At 42.9% G+C, this 17742-nt stretch overlaps 1 protein-coding gene across 2 annotated transcripts in view; it reads left to right on the top strand.

The window, feature by feature from the left end:
• Positions 1–17512, top strand: part of STK32C (serine/threonine kinase 32C) — a 534408-nt gene extending 516896 nt beyond the window's left edge. For both annotated transcript variants that reach the window (XM_030202984.1, XM_030202985.1), the window contains exons 7-12: positions 4024–4127; positions 4309–4425; positions 6833–6958; positions 7105–7236; positions 11474–11541; positions 16956–17512. In XM_030202984.1, the coding sequence (XP_030058844.1) occupies positions 4024–4127; positions 4309–4425; positions 6833–6958; positions 7105–7236; positions 11474–11541; positions 16956–17136 (728 nt within the window). In that variant the 3' untranslated portion in view covers positions 17137–17512. The remainder of the gene's footprint in view (positions 1–4023; positions 4128–4308; positions 4426–6832; positions 6959–7104; positions 7237–11473; positions 11542–16955) is intronic.
• Positions 17513–17742: the final 230 nt, after the last annotated feature.

Raw genomic sequence — 17742 nt, 5'->3', positions numbered from 1 at the left:
CTTTGGTCTTTTCCCAGTATGGCATTACTTATGTACTTATGTACTATTCCATTCTAAACACTAACCTCAAAAAGTTAAAGAGCTCATTAGAGCAGTATCCAGGCTAAAATCCAACTCTCATACCTGAATTTCTCCACCTCCACCCTTGACATACAAATACTCAAATTGATTACCCTCCTCTTCTCCAGCTGATAAACTGGCCAGCAGGCTTCCTTTCCAGGAATTCTGCTACTGAACAACACAGTAGGCCAAGGAGTCAGGTTATGTAGTAGTAAAAGTCTGGTGTGTATGCTGCCAGAGGAGGAATGGAAAAGGAAAACATTAGGGGCTAGCTTCAGTAAATGGTGCCCAATGCTAGGTGCTACTTCCATGCTGAATTTTCAGTGCAGAAAAGCACAAACGGGCAGAAACAGCAGATCTATGTGAAAACACACTTCTATGTCCATTTATAGAATAGTGCTTATGGGTGTGCTAGCATTTTACTGCTTTCTAAAAATTAGTGTGCAGTAGCCGTGTAGATGCCCATAGGAATATTATGGGCATCTACATGATTTAGCACGCACTAAAAAACTCTAACATGCCTCTTGCACGGCTTAGTAAATAGGCCCTAATTGTTTCCATGCAAATCTGCAAATGGATGTAGCCATGGGAGGGGCATGGGTGGGTCTGGGGCATTCCCTAAAAATGAATGCACTATTACAGAATAGTGTGGATCCATGCCCAACTTGCATGCTGGGATTGACACCTGGTTTCAGTTGAGCGTGGCTCCTGGTACTATGTGCTATTCTATAAAGGGTGCTGTTTGATGTCCTCTTTATAGAATGACCTCCTATATGGATAGTGTCACTGATTATCTATCTATCTGTTAGGCACTATTTGGATGGAGCTGGGTCCATAGCAAGGACTTTCTACCTAACATACGTATAGCAGTGATATTCAGTCCCTACCCTTGAGATACCTGAGCTCCCTCCACAGTTAATGCATACCTAATTACCGGCTCCCCCCCCCCCCAAATAAAAACATGGCAATGCACCAGTAATTAGGTATGCAGTAACTGCAGAAGGACCTCATGTATCTCAAGGGTGGGGACTGAATATCACCACTATGCATATATTAGGTCATTCTATAAAGAGGACACCAATATTTACCCCTCAATATTCAGCTGGTCGTGGTCAGTGTTTTTTCAAAATGCTGATCATTGCTGGTTATCTCCCAATATTCAGTGCCGGGCTATGGCTGGGCATCAGCATTGAATATCAAGGATTTTTTGGGGCGGGCTGGGCATCCGGCACTTATGCAGGCCCAGCCAATATTCAGCCAGGGCTGCATAAAAATTATGCGGCCCTGACTGAATATGGGGCCTGGCAGCCCACCTAACTTTTTTTTTCCTTATTAAAGCCCCCAAACCCCCTTGCCAATGTACTTCTTTCCTTCTCCCCTCCCAGCCCGCATCAAGACCCCTGCCCCCCCCCCCCAGCCGCGCAGGCAAGCCATCCCTCCAGGCCTACCGTTATCCCTGGTAGTCCAGCAGGGTCATTGGGGGCAGGAGTGCAGTCCCCTCACTCCTGCCTTTTGTGGAGCTGGTCTAGAATGACTGCCATGACCTCTCACAGCTGCTTGCGGTACTATGAGCTGCCACGAGAGGTTTTGCATCCATTTTAGGTTGGCGTCGCAAGTGGCAGAAACAAGGGGACTGCTCTCCTGCCTCCAACAACCCCGCTGGACCGTAAGGATACAGGTAGGCCTGGAGGGAGGGCCTGCATGGCTGAGGGGGTGAGGGATCTTGATGCATCCTGGGAGGGGGGAGGGAAAGAAGGGGACATTGGTGGAGGGGGGGCTTGAGGGGGCTCGGGGGCTTTAGCAAACAAACAAACAAAAAGAAATTTTAAAAAGAAGTTATGTGGGTGCTGGCCTGATTTTCAGAGCTGACACCCACATAGCTCTTGAGCTGTCCTAAATGGAGCCACTTAGCTATGCAGGTGCCGGCACTGAATATTGCCAGCACCCACATAACCTTGGGCTCCTCCCCAATGCTGCCTCTGTCCTGCTCACTTTTTGTTTGGGTGGTGTCAGGAGATATTCAGTGGCATTGTCCGGTTAAGTGCCACTGAATATCCCTGGTTAGGCTGTGAGAAGCTATTTAAGCGGGCAGGAGAGGCTCCTGTCCACTTAAATTGCTTTGAATATCGGCCTCTTAAGGTTCAAAAATGACCAGAACACAAGCATATGCACATATGTTTGTACATGCATACGTAAATGCCAATATTCTGGCTACAAGCTTTTCTATAATGTCACCTAAATGTGATGGTGCTCTTATGCATGAATGGAACTGGATGGAGCATAGGTGAGGCACACAGGAACACATGTTTATTATAGAATACTATAATTTATGCACATTTGTTTTAGCAATCTAGGCATGGGCATTTTCACCGGCAATATGACTGGTAAAAGTGGTTGCACTTAAATTATATGTGTGTATTTTACCTGTTATCGCTAGTATTCTATAAAGGAAAGTAGTCGTTTACTCATAGGCGGTCGGTGGCCCAACTGTTTGGGGAGGCTAAAGGGGGCGGGGCTAGGGGTGGGGCCAGGGGTGGAGCTTAAATCCATAAATGTCTGATAACACACAGAAAAAATAAATAAATAAAAATAAAAGTCACAATTAATACCTTTTATTAAATTTAGATATTAGCTATGTATCATGTCAAAGAATAAAGTGGTTGCTCAAAGCACATACTAACCTCAATCACTCAACTGCAAAACACTATGCACAACTTTGTGCAAAAACACACTCAGAACCTTACTGTACCATAAATATTACACTGGGCAGAACCTAATACACCAATATACCACCCATACGGAAAATGCAGACTGTCAACAATATGAAACAAGGGATCATAATATATCACAATTCTCATGTAGAGCCACAAAACATCCTAATTCATGTTTAATGTGGGATAAAATGCCATACATAAGTAAATAAATATAAACTTTTAATGTTGAGCACTTGATTCTCAAAGTGGACATATTCCAAACACTATAATGAAAATAAAATTATCTTTTCTACCTTTGTTGTCTGGTGACTTTGTTTTTCTGATCATGCTGGCCCAGTATCCGATTCTGCTGCTATCTGTCCTCTTAACTCCATTTCCAGGGCTTCCTTTCCATTTATTTATTTTACTTTCCGCCTTTCTTCTTCATTTCTGGTCCTCAGCTTCTGCCTATTTTCTTCATCCATGTGCAGTTTTTCTCCTCTCTTCCTTTTCCTTCATCTCATCTCCTTCCTCACTTTTCCCTCCCCTCCATCCATGTCCAGCATTTCTTCTCTCTCCCCTCCTCTCCCCTGCCCTGCATGCACCCATGTCCTGTGACCCTCCTCTCCCCTGCCCTGCATGCACCCATACCCAGCGTGACCCTTGGTTCTCTCCCCTCCATCCACCCATGCCCAGCGACTCCCTTCTCTCCCCTGCCACCCCCTCCCGAGTTGTTCCGATAATTCTCCTCCCTCCCTCCGGATCCTGACTCTTCGAATTCTTCGGGGCAGACAGTTTTGCCTGCCCGCTGTGAGCGCTGACTCTTGCCCGCTGGCGCTGCCGGCGTTTGCGCATCAAAATGGCCACCAAGACTTACAGAAGTCTCGCGAGGCCTCTGGAAGTCTCGGCGGCCATTTTTAAAGTACAAACGCCGGCAGCGCCAGCGGGGGGAGTCAGCGCTGGCAGGCAAGACTGCCTGCCTCGAAGAATTCGACGAGTCAGGTTGGTGACCGGATCCAGAGGGAAGGGGGGAGGGAGGAGAGCCGGCTCGGTGCGAGCCTGCTCCAGCACACCACCGTCGCTTTGGCTGGGGAGGCTTAGCCTCCCCAAGCCTCCTATACCGGGCGCCTATGTGCTTACTTATAGGCATCTCTATAGGGCTGCCCTTCTCATGCCTCTGAAAATCTACAGATAGGATACATGAATATTTAGTGGTGGCTGCTAAGTTTATAAATCCTGAGATTGTTTTATGTTTTTTTTTCTTTTAAAGCTCCGGAAATTTTCCAGTCCTTTGTCAATGGTGGTACAGGATACTCCTTTGAAGTTGACTGGTGGTCTTTGGGAATAATGGCTTTTGAACTACTTCGTGGATGGGTAATGCTAGTTTTACTGTTGTTTTTTTAATATTTATGAGCTGTGTTATAAATTTTCAGTGAAAAAAACTGAATCAGCTTCAAAGTTGTGAACAGAACAGCCAGTTTACAAGGTCTTAATTGGTTGTTCAGCAGAGGATGCCATTCTGCGTACTTACATGCTCTTTTATTTCTTTCATTAGAGACCATACGACATCCATTCAAGTAATCCTGTAGAATCTCTCGTGCAGTTATTCAGTACAGTGACTGTTCAGTATTCATCAATCTGGTCCAAAGACATGGTTGCTTTATTGCGAAAGGTGAAAATAAGTTTTCAAAATATTGTGACTGTCTTGTGTTAGGTGTACATTACCTGCCTTTCAATTCTGCAAACCTGACTGAAGTGGACAAATATTTGGGTAGATTTGATGGTAGCAGCTTTTTCTCATACCATAGAAAGGATGTTCAGACCAGTCTAATAACTATCCAGGTGTGTCCCATGGCGATTTACTCATATCTGTGATTTTCTGTACCTCCATATATTGCAGAAGAGAGGAGTAGCCTAGTGGTTAGTGCAGTGGACTTTGATCATGGGGAATTGAGTTCAATTCCCACTGCAGATCCTTGTGACTCTGGACAAGTCACTTAACCCTCCATTGCCCCTGGTACAAAATAAGTACCTGAATATATGTAAACCGCTTTGAATGTATTTGCAAAAAAAAAAAAAACCTCAGAAAGGCGGTATATCAAGTCCCATTTCCCTTTAAAATGCCCGATTCATTCCTTCATTTGACTCTCTCCTTCATCTGCCATTTCCTTCATAGAAATAAGACTATGTCGCATTGAAGCAGGAATAAGTCATTTACCTCTTTGCTATGTTATCAGCAGTTGATTTGATATGCCGCCTGTCTTGTGGTTTAAATCTATAATGGGTAACGACCTCACTCTAATAGAGCCGCATGCACTCGAAATTAGAAGCAATGGGAGGAAAAATGTTTACAGGTTTAGTGTGTGGTGGAAAGCCTCTCCAGAATGTGAAACATAATCCACAGTAGACACATTCATTAATGACTTGCCCTTGCCTCTGGAGTATAAAAGCTGGTTGTGCATTTACATTCAACAAATGTTCATCTTTCCTTTAAGTAATTTGTAGGGGTAAAGGAAATTTACTCACTGTTTTTAGATCCAAACCACTGTGAAGTACACTAGGCTGAACATGGAGTATAAGTTCTCACTGCTGACAGCTAAGGCATGAAATATAAATGTTAGTGGGCCTGCTGTGATAACATTTTTATCTAAAACTGCTACAGTCTGCAGTCTACAAGTTTGTTATGTGGGCAGGGGATGTGTTTGCGTGCAGTATTTGACTTCACTTCTAAAATCTATGGGCCCTGTTAACTAAACAAAACATATGGGTGACTCTAGCATTTAGCCCGCTCTAAAAACGCTAGCGTGGCTTAGTAAACAGGGCCCTAAGGCTTAACTATGTTGAATAGTGGTTGATTTCCAAATTGATATTCATTTAAGAACAGTTAACGCCTGAAGCTAAGAAACCTTTCAATATAAAGAATAATAATACGGGAACATAGCATATACTAGCTTTGTGTTTGCAACGTGCAGAATTAGATTTTAGTGAAAAGCAGTTGTTTATAGCAACACAAAAGATGTTTTACAAGCTCACACGTGCCATCTACTGGTTAAACTGAAAGGCAAAATATTTGAACGGAAAAGCAAAAGACATTACCATAAGAGACACTCAGAAAAAAAGTGAGGGGAAAGCCAAAGATCGCCTGTGGTCAGCCAAAGATCATCCATGGTCTGTGGCATTACAACAAGGATAGAGTCGGGCAGACTAGATGAGATTTATGGTATTTACTTGCTGTCATATTCTGTTTCTATGACTAGACATGTTGGTTAAAAGGAATTGATAGGAAATGAGTTCCCAGCTGTGGACTAATGGTTTTATATGCTGTGGTATACAGGTATACAAAGTAATTTGCCTTTAGAATATCTTGACTTGTGGACAGTTTCCAGAAAGCTATAACATCAAAGATCAATCAGTCTTTTTTTTTGTTTGTTTCTATGTGTGTATAGCTTTCTTTCTTGTCACTTTACGGACAGCAGACTATTTCAAGAACGTTTACAGCAGTGTAACTTTCTAAGCAGGCCTCTAACCCTCACAGCCCCCCCCCCCCCCCCCCCAACTTTCTACCTCTCTTTAGAAACAATTGTGAACTTCACAAGCATATTTACTAGACTGCAGCTGAGAAAAATGTGGCTTCCAGGTTTCTAAGTACACAAAATTATAACGCATAAAAGATGCAAAATACAGGAACCCATACTGTGAAGCAGTGGGCATATATTAGTGCCACATAAGTTTGTTGCCTTATTTGATAAATCAGCCATAATGTATTTTTACAGTTCTTCAAAATATGTCTAGACGTCTTAATGGTGCAAACATTACTAACCTCTGATAATCCTTGTAGTACAATTGGCAAGTACAACAAGGTAAAAGTGCATATTTTTGTGAAATATTGTCTTGTCTTGTAAATAATTAATTTGTGGATAGATGCTCCTGGCATTTATCAGAAATATTATGATGGTGAGATCAACAGGAGGAATCTTAAATCTGGCCTCCTGTTAATTGGCAGAAATGATCCCATATATAGTTCCCTTTTCGTTGGCATCACATAGCATTAAACAATGTTGCTCTGTTTGCCATTCTAGTTATTGACTGTGAACCCTGAGCATCGCTTTTCCAGTCTTGTGGATGTTCAAACTTCATCCTATTTATCGGATGTCAACTGGGAGGAAATGTGTGAGAAAAAGGTGGACCCTGGCTTTGTTCCAAATGTAAGCAAAGTGATGATTGGATTAAATCCCCCCCTCCCATCAGTTGTCAGGTTGTTTATCTAATAAGTCATGATACAAGAAGATTACAGTAACTAAGAACATGGTGGTGCTAAGTTTCAGCTCATAATTTTGCACCATTTTAACAGAAAGGCCGCCTGCATTGTGACCCTACCTTCGAACTGGAAGAGATGATCCTAGAATCAAGGCCTCTGCATAAAAAGAAAAAGAGACTAGCAAAGAACAAATCCAGAGATAACAGTAAGGACAGTTCTCAGTCGGTAAGTGCAGTTTGATGGAACTGGAATTGTGTGTGTACTGTCTTCCTTTGTGACAATCCTTTCATGAAAATGATTTGTATTCAGCATCACAAACCTTTAGTCTACAGAATTATTGTTTATAGTTGTTTTTGTTATAGGTGATTTTAAAGAGCAGATTATACAGATCTTTTGTACATGTGGAGGGGCATTTTCAATATGGCATCCAAATGGTGAAAAAAATGTTTATTGGAAAAGGTGCAAAAATCCAAGTCCATAATGGAAGAAGTAAATTAACATTTTCCAATATTCGAAAATACACTGTTAAAATGCTTAATAAAAAGACTCACTGCAAACATGATAGATGGTTTGGTTTGAGATAAATGTCTCTGCCAATGTGCAATGGCGATTCTGGTCCTCACATTGAGAAAACATCCAGGTCAATAGCAGGATGTTCCCTCCACATGCAAAATGTGCATATAGATGTCTGTACTTGGAAGAACATTCCTCAGTGTACACAGGAATGTCTCTGTGCAAGGAGCCAAATTTCTCCATGCAGGAGTCACAGTTCCTGGTCCTCTTGTACTTCAGGCAAAGGAGAGAGATATTCAAGCACCACCACTATCTCCCCCACCCCACACCCACACAATGTCTCCATGAGGGCATGGAGAGCCATAAGAACCAGCCTGGAAAAGTGAATGTGAAGCATTGCCCTCCATTATCACAGCACCACTCATAGGCAGGGTCAGATACAGTGAGTTCCTTTTATTGTTGTAATACATTTTTTTGATGTTTCATTATAAATAATAATAATACACTCAAGCTATGTTTGCACAATCAAATATTTTGTTCCCATACCAAAGAGGATGCAATTTGGGAGACCGGTTAAGTGTGAACGATGTGTGGTCTCCTAAAAAATTATTGACAGAAGTGGGCAATCATAAAAAATGCGGGCGTTGTTCGGTATGCCATATAATGGCTGAAGGTAGTGAATTTATTCAGCCCAGAACAGGACTAATGTATTATGAGAGCAACAACTATTTGTGAATCCACTGGAGTAATTTATGTCATTCAATGCCCTTGTGGACTATTGTATATTGGGCAAACTTCCAGGAGTCTGAAAGTGAGGTTGATGGAACATCGGTCCTGCATGAAATTGGGCAAACACAAGGCACTAATGGTGACCCATAATGAAAGATACCAACATAAATTTCATGATCTGTCTTGCATGGTGTTAGAACAAATTAAGCCTTCTTTGAGACAGGGTGATTTGAGCAGAATGCTCCGTCAGAGAGAACAAAAATGGATTTTCTATTTCAACACTGTTGAACCAGAAGGATTAAACGTGAGAGTGGAGTGGTCAGCTTTCTTTTGAAGAGATTGATACACAGTACGTGAGATCCATAAACAACATACACAAATGGATACAGCTGGAGGAAGTGAGGTTATCGGGGCTGAGCTGGAGGAAGTGATGTAATCTGGAATTGAAGACGAGATGGGAGGAGCCCAGATAGCTTTAAAATGGCATCTGTGATCGTGAGAGGCTTACCGTTTTGCAGTAAGCCTTAGGAGGAAACGGAGCGTAATAGCAGTGGATGCAATTCTGTGAGGAATAATTTTGGAAATTACCCCTGACGCAGCATTCGCTAAACGGGGGCTCCCTGTCGGGTCATGAAGTGAGAAGTGCCGCCTGGAGAAGGACGCTTTAGCGTTAACATTGAGCTAAGTGGTTTTGGGGCGACTTCTTCCTGAAAGACTTGTTAGATTTGCATTCAATAGGATGTAATAGGACTTGGGTCGCTTAAGAGTTTTCACCAAGAGGATACAGTACATTGATAGAAGTTATAGTGGACACACAAAGTAGATAGCAGTTCACATAATAGAACTGGTGATTGATATTTAATATATGTGTAATTTTTTTCTAAAGCTACATGATGGCACGCCGAGCTCATGCCTTATAGTCCGCTGAGGGGGACTGGCTGGGCGGCGACTCTGAGGCTTTTTTTTCTCCACATTTAAAATATTGGATTAAGCTGCTGACTGGGTGGGAGTTCATTATAAATAATAACAAAACATCTGAAATCAGAATGGCCAGATATCCAATGACAAGTAATAATGGGCCCCTTCACTAACCATTACATGCTATAAGTTGCTACATATATCTGCACCCCCTAACCCCCCTCCCCAAGCTCCAGCATGCTGCCCCATGCCTACATTCTGATGGGAATGTTGGCAGCAGCTCACAAATGTACATGCAGCCACCCAAAAGCACACCTGCTTTACTCCACTGTCCATTCCCACTTCACAGCAACAGTTCACATGCTCTACAGAAAGACCACCCTCTGACCCCATGGTCACCTCAGCTCACACAGCACCTGTGCCTGTGTACTGCATACCCTCCTCCCCTTAAATGGCTGTTGCCATCTGTCACAGGCTATGTGAGGAGCATTGCACAACATGTCATTAAAAATTTATGCATGTGATGCCAAAAAGCTCCATCACCTGAACCCTGTCTCCACCAACTTGTGTTTTGCATTCTGTTTGGTGTTGAGGTGCTCAGGCGCCATACACCAGGGAAACCCAGGCCTCATCCGGCACATGAGGGAGCGCCTCAGGGCCGATGTAAGTACCACTAATAATGGACCCCCTATAACGGCTTTGTCCTGGATCAAGACCTGAGTATGCAGGTACCATCATTACAGTGTGCCCACAATCCCCATATCTACTAGAATGTGTTGCAGGTAACCCCAAACCTATGAGATAACATGGAAAGGAAGGGGGTAAGGGATTAGACAGCACCCTCCTGTGACCAATAGAAAAGTGGCCAGCATGTCACACACATGGAGGAGCCACAGCCCTAACCCCTATGCCACACAAGTACCTGACAAAGGAGTTTTCAAGGAGGACAGTAGACTTGCTATAGAAGACTGTGAGAGCACAAGTTGTCATCCAAATGGATGGCCTCTTCTGGCCCAGAGCCCACACTGATTGTATATACCATTGTGAGGTCCAAAGGTAGGTATGCTGCCCTGTGAAACATCCTCAGTGCCCAAGTTCTGGACCACTGAAACCTCTACATGATAGTGGGACACAAACCCCTCCTTAGGGAAAGTACCAACTATGCTTTTACTTTTACCAAAGTGATAATTTCACCATTTTTTATTACTTTTACTCAGTTACATCTGATGCTTGCAGTTAAAAGTAAAAAGTAGAAGCAGAAGCAAGACATAAATGATGATTCCTTCTAAACCAAATGAAACAGCAAAACATGGAGCAGGATTTCTGTTGCAAACTTTGTCAGGCAAACAGGGGATCATCTCATCTTAAGCTTTGCCATTCAGTGAATATAACATTCATTGTAGTTGTGGTACTTTTACTTGTTACTCAAAAAGTATTTTATTAGGCAATAACTTTTTACTTTCACTTAAGTAAATTTTTTCATGTGTTCTTCACTATAGTTTTTAATTTTACTTAAGTATTGAAATATACATTTATCTTTACTTTTACTTAATTACTTTGACCTAGTACTTTGAGCAACGGTAAACATAAGGCTGCCCTTGATGGGGGCCTCAGGTGACACATTTCAGGAACAGAGCTCTCCCCTTCCGTCCTCACGTATTTTTATTTTTCAAAAGGCAGCAGCAGCAGCAATTCCCATCGGCTGCCCTGTTGCGGTGCCACAGGCACTAGCCTCTTCTCCCACTGCGACCTGCCTCTTGATTTAACTTCCTGTTTCCTCAGAGGTAGGACGCAGCAGCGAAGAGGCTGGTGCCAAGGCAAGGCAACCTATGGGAATTGCTGCCGCTGTCGCCGTCACCTTATGGGAAAAAAAATTAAGGTAAAGGGTTGAGGAAGGAAGGGGGGAGATGCTAGAGCAGACTTGAGCGTGGGCATGGGCGGAAGTGGCATTTTATCTCTGCCTCGGGCAGCATATTGCCTTGGGCCACCCCAGCCCAGAACGCCTCCAAAGTAGCTGGTTTCAACTTGAGCACTAACTGGGCATTTTCAGTAGCAATATCCAGTTAAGTGCCACTGAAAATGCCCAGTTAGCCCCGGACAGTCAATTTAAATGGCCAGGAGCCTCTTCTAGCCATTTAAATCATTTTGAACATTGGACCCAAAATTATTTAAAAGAAGCAAACTTTCAGAGCCAGTAAGGCCCCTTTCTTATGATTGTATGCACATCAGTAATATAAAAGCTAGTGGCGGATATGCTGAGCATGTATCTGGCCAGTTACTGATTTGTGTTCTGCTGTTACAGGAAAATGAGTATCTTCAGGAATGTCTGGAAGCACTTCAACAAGAATTTGTGATTTTTAACAGAGAAAAGTGAGTTATGACAAAATCTACAGTGTGAACAATGGCTAAAGAGGGATAAAATCAAAAGACTGATAATATTAAACAAAAAATGCTGTCGCTATAACGTATCAATCCATAACTGTCAATAATGTTTGTTTTAAATGTTTTGACTCATCTGAGCTGAGCATCAACAAAATAGAGGCCATGGTTCATATTTTATGTATGTGATTGATCATTAAATACTAGAGAAAGGAGAGCTGATATTAGTCACTATCCTTGCCTCCCTCACACCATGGCTAAGTCATTCTAGGGGCTAACCTGCTCTTCTGGAACATTCTTAGAAACTGTACCTCGCCAATCCAAGTATTCTTCCCACAGTGACATTGCATGGCCAGTGAGTCATCACTCAAGACAGTACAATTGCACTGCTGCTCACAAGAAGTAGAAAGGTAGCTCTTTCAATAACAAAAGAAAGCCTGCATTGATTTTTTTTTTCTATAATTGATGTCACAGTGTCAATAAATTCATATTGTTTGCTTCATGTGCTGGGTGGGGGAGTAGCCCAGTGGGTAGAGCAGCAGGTTAAGAACCAGAGAACACAGAGTTCAAATCCCTCATCTCCAGCTGTTGCTCCTTGGGAAAGTCACTTCACTCTACACTGCCTCAGGTGTAAATGTAGCTCAAAGCAGTTTGTCACAATACAAATGTAATATATAGTCCAAAAGAATATGTAACTCACCTTCTAAAAAGACAAGTGATTAAAGGGGGGGGGGGGGGGAGGATTATCAAGCAGCATTAGAGCTTTAAGTCACGTTATTTGCCCCTTAACACAACTTAAAGGGCCCTAACACCACCTGATTTAAATTACCATATGGATATTTAAATCACAGCAAGATAAGTAGTAATGAGATGCAAAATATACAAATGCATATTTTATGTCTCATTACTATGCAGATACCCTAACATGACTTGCTGTTGTGGTAGGGCCCAAAAATTACAATAATATAACCACAGCTTTTTGCTAGGGTTATTTCACTGCCTGAAGTCATAGCCTGATGCTCCCAGACAGCAGAGCAGTGTCCCTCCGAGCCTTATCACCCTCTCCAAAGGGCATACAGGCCCCCCATCTCAAGACACTTCTGGCTGAAGCCCCGCCCACCCCCACAACATGAAAGCCTCTTCCATTTCCATAAGAGGAAACATGACCCCTAGTAGTAATCATGTGAGGCTACCACTAGGGGCACCATTTTACAGAAAGCACCAGACTGGGCATCACTCCTGCTCAAAGATCTCCTGGACCACCAATGCTTCAAAAGGTAGTCCTTTTAGGGGTATGGTGGCATATAGGCGGAGGGGGAAGTGGGAGTTCTTGCATCTTGTGGGGGTGCTAGGTGTGCAGGGCCTCAGCCAGGATGAGTTTTTTTTAGCTGCGGGGAGCCTGTACTCGAGGGGGCTTGCAAGCAGCATTGCTCTTTTAAAATGAGATTTAGCAACATGCAGAACTGAGATCCTTCACCATACCTTGATAACTTCTCCCCTAAATTCAAACCCAAAGCAATGTGTCTAGGTAACCTCAGCAGTTACAGAAATTGCTAAACTTCAATTCTTCCCCCACCCTCCAAACATAGAATAGGTACATTTTGACAAATGTCTAGCCAAAATGTGTCAGTTAAGTGTGGAAGGGGAAATAGAAATTCCAGAGCAGAACTCAACCAGATAGCAATGATAATCAAGCACAGCCTAGTTACAATTCTATATGAGGCATGCCTGCGAATGCAGAATAGGCATCATTTACATGCGTGCTTGCTCAAAGACCTATTGTGTAAGCTTACATGTAAGTGGCATAGCAGGCAATTGAAAAGCAGATGTACGTGTAGGAGGAGCATGGGTGGGGTGTGAGAGTGTCACTCATCAAAGTGAATATCCTATAGAATACTATCTAGATTGAAAGATCTAGACATGCCTTCCTGTGCCTGTCATTGATCTGGCATAACTGGGAACACCTTCTTTTGGTGCACCAATGTGGGTTTGCACTAGTGTACTCTAATAGCATCAGGGTGTCCTGGTGCCAATATAGAATTGTCAAAAAGGAAGCAACAATTTACAGAAGTGTTGACATATTATATATATAAAGAGAGAGAGAGAACCCTAGTTCCACTCAAATAGGCCTGGATGGCAGCTAAGCTCTTTGGGGTAGATTCCAAGGCCAGGATTTAGAAAAGATATTGTGTCTGATAAACTGGGCATAAGTCAGGGATGGGCTAAATCCCAGTATGCTGGGGGGAGGGGAAGAGGAGTTCGCCACCACCTCATCTGTTGATCAGTTGTGCTCCACAAATTCCACTTCCACACCGTGTTTTATAAAAAAACAGTTCAACTTTAATTAATAGGGAAACTCATATGAACAGTTCTTATAATTTGTAGTCTAGCTAGCACATCCAAGTTGTTAACCACTGTCCTCCCATCCACAGTTATTTCTCCCTGTTCTAGTGGGCTTAATCCTGTCCTGCTGGGCAGAACAACCCGGGACTGCTTTCACTGTTTCTCATTAGTGTCCTGCTGGGTTTTTTCCCACCTGCCGGACTCAATAGGGGCCTGGACCCTCCTCATCCATCCACCTCTTTTTGACAGGTCGCCCACCTGCTTTGCTCTCGGGGTCTCCAATCCCTTTGCCCAGAGTCCTTGTGACTTTTCTTCAATCCACCCCTGCTACTAAGCAGAGACAATCTTTTTTTTTTTTTTTTTTTGCACCCCCTGCTTCTTATGCCAGAACAGAACACCCCTTTAATTTCTTGGGTTTTAGCCGGGGGTGTGAGCAACCTAAGACCACACTCTCAGTAATGCAGATGCTTTTATCCCATTCAAACCCCACCCCCATGCATAAGAACACTGTCAATCATGTTTTCATAACATCCACAACTATCAGTATCCCAACTCCGCCCACCGTCGGCAGCTCTACTAGCTCCATTGCCATAGTAACCCCCAGGAGATCCTTCCACCCCTGCTCTGCAGCAGAGACATCTCCCAGGGTGGATACATATGAATATCTCTATCTATCTATCTATCTATCTATCTATCTATCTATCTATCTATCTATCTATCTATCTATCTATCTATCTATCTATCTATCTATCTATCTATCTATCTATCTATCTATCTTCCATTCATTTGTATCTGACTCGACTCTGATCAGAAATCACAGAATTCAGCATATGTTTTAAAAGTTCATTTTACAGGATGACCAAGAGGAGCATAATCGAACGGGGACGACCTTCTCTAAGGGCGTCCATCTCTAAGGATGTTCCGGTGAAGGGGCGGGGAAACCTGTATTATCGAAACAAGATGAACGTTCATCTTCCATTTCGATAATATGGTCGGGGATGCCCAAATCTCAATATTTAGGTCGACCTTAGAGATGGTCGTCCTTAGAGATGTTCGTCCCCGGTTTTCAGCGATAATGGAAACCAAGGACACCCATCTCAGAAACGACCAAATCCAAGCCATTTGGTCGTGGGAGGAGCCAGCATTCGTAGTGCACTGGGCCTCCTCACATGCCAGGACACCAACCGGGCACCCTAGGGGGTACTGCAGTGGACTTCACAAATTGCTCCCAGGTGCATATCTCCCTTATCTTGGGTGCTGAGCCCCCTAACCCCCCCAAACCCACTCCCCACAACTGTACACCACTACTTTAGCCCTTAGAGATGAAGGGGGGCACCTACATGTGGGTACAGTGGGTTTCGGGTGGGTTTTGGAGGGCTCACATTTACCACCACAAGTGTAACAGGTGGGGGGGGGGGGGATGGGCCTGGGTCTGCCTGCCTGAAGTGCACTGCACCCACTAAAACTGCTCCAGGGACCTGCCTACTGCTGTGATGGACCTGAGTATGACATTTGAGGCTGGCATAGAGGCTCGAAAAATGGTTTTTAATTTTTTTTTTAGAGTGGGAGGGGGTTGGTGACCACTGGGGGAGTAAGGGGAGATCATCCCCCATTCCCTCCGGTGGTCATCTGGTCAGTTCGGGCACCTTTCGAGGCTTGGTTGTGAAAAAAAGGGACCAAGTAAAGTCGAACAAATGCTCATGAGGGTCGCCCTTCTTTTTTGCATTATCGGCCGAGGACGCCCATCTCTTAACCACGCCCTGTCCCGCCTTTGGTACAGTGCTGACACGCCCCCATGAACTTTAGTCGTCCCTGCGACGTAAAGCAGTTGAGGACGCAAAAAATCGGCTTTCGATTATGCCAATTTAGGCGACCTCGGGAGAAGGACGCCCATCTCCCGATTTGTGTCAGAAGATGGCCGTCCTTCCCTTTCGAAAATAAGCTAGCAAGTGTTACCAGTAAAGATTCATCTATATCACATTTCATCTGTTCATATCCAGCCAAATGTTTCATTGAAATCAAAGGGATCAATATTCAAAGCGATTTAAACCACCAGAAATTGTTCATGGCCGGTTAAATCGCTTGATTGGGGCTGTCCGCTGATATTCACCGGTAAGTGCCGCTAATTATCACCAGAGATCACTAAACTCAAAGTCAGCTATTTTGTGGGTGGTCTGGGGGCAGAGTCGACACTTGTGCAGTTAAGTGTTGTTATTCATCACATAACCGCCTAAGTTTAGCAGTGAAATCAGTACTGCAGAAAAGTGAGTCCTATCTTTATGCAGTGTTGCTCATGTGGTTAAATGCTAAGTGTTGCGCTTAACTGCATAAGAGATAGCTGGCTGCATCTCTTATGAGGGAATAACACTGCCGGTGGGTAAGAAAATGCTTACCGCTGCTGACTGAATATCAACCCCAAAATTAACAGTAGACAGGATAACATTATTTCACAATTTTGATGTAACAGTAACTATTACCCAAAGTATAGCATGATTGTGTTTTATGCATTAAAATCAAATGCACACTGCTATTGCATCTTCCTGTCATCATCCTTGGCCCTTGGCAGCAGCGGCTGGATAAAGTAAATTTTTTCATAGTGCACAGAGGCCATATTTTAATTCAGGAGTATTATTTCTGATGGCATCATTGGAGACCTTCGAGGCTCTGATTTAATAGTAATGGAACAGGAGACAATGGGAACTTTAAAGATGTCAGCAGAATAACATAGGTAAAAAATCTAGAATATTTTACATGCCGAATCTGATAATTAAATGAAGATGGTTTAGAATCTATAAGAGATCTAAAGATTTCTTTGAAAATAATCAACTGCTAGCTACCAAAATAAATAAATTAAACTTCATAATGTCTAGCCCACTATAATAGGAATAAACCTTTCAGTCAAAATGTCTGATTGGACCCTAGAGCATTGTTTTGTGATTCTCTGCGTTAATTGCTCTTTCAGTACTAACAGTGAGCTATAATTTGGACTTAATTGTTGTAATTATGTGTATTAAAATGGTTTAAAATTATACAGTGGGATGCTTCTTCTTTATTCATTGCAGGTTGAAGAAAGGTCTCCAACAAACAGCTTCATCTTTTTCTCGTCTTGAGTCCACTGAAGAAGCAGAGGCTCAGGAAGAAGCTGAGGAAGAAGCTGAAGGGGAAGAAGAAAGGGACCCTGAAGCCGAGAGTTCAAATACAGCCATGTGTAGCTCAGTGTGTTCCTCTACGAGCAGTAGCTAAATGCACTGCTTTCAGAAGGGAGGTCACAAAGTCACGTGACTCACGGATATTATTCTCAGGTTGCTGAGTAGGTACTGCTCTTATAGTACCTCAGTTTCAAACTAGAGTGACATTTTTTCTTAAACTGTAGCAGAAGTGGAATCGTAGTTCTTAAAGAACTGAATTCATGGATGTCAATGAATGCCAGTAATAAATGCTGGTTTCCCTACCATGGCGAAAGATACTTGCTATGCAACACCTTAGGAAATAGCTTAATTAACATTTTTAGTGCTAGAGTTTCTGAATGGGGCATCATTTAGATTTCAGGATGATGCAGTTCACGTTTTCACAGGGTGATCTTTACTTTGTAATGAACCAGAATGGTTAAACTGTAAATTTTAAAAAAAAATTAATACGAAGCATGAAGGAATTCCAGTTTACTTGCTCACTGTAGTTTATACAGTGCAAGGAAAGGTTATTATTTTATGGAGGTATTTAGTAGGCCCAAATTTCTACTGGTAAACTGGAAGAAAATAGTGTATGTCAATTGTGCTATGCTGTTTTTCAGATGTGTAATATAACGTACATAAACTGTTAAACTTCTAAGGCAATCTCTAACTTACTCTA

The sequence above is a fragment of the Microcaecilia unicolor genome, chromosome 5 (genome assembly GCF_901765095.1).
Source record: "Microcaecilia unicolor chromosome 5, aMicUni1.1, whole genome shotgun sequence".
Taxonomy (NCBI): domain Eukaryota; kingdom Metazoa; phylum Chordata; class Amphibia; order Gymnophiona; family Siphonopidae; genus Microcaecilia; species Microcaecilia unicolor.
Note: the sequence above shows the minus strand (reverse complement) of the source record. Positions and strands in the feature narration are given on the sequence as shown.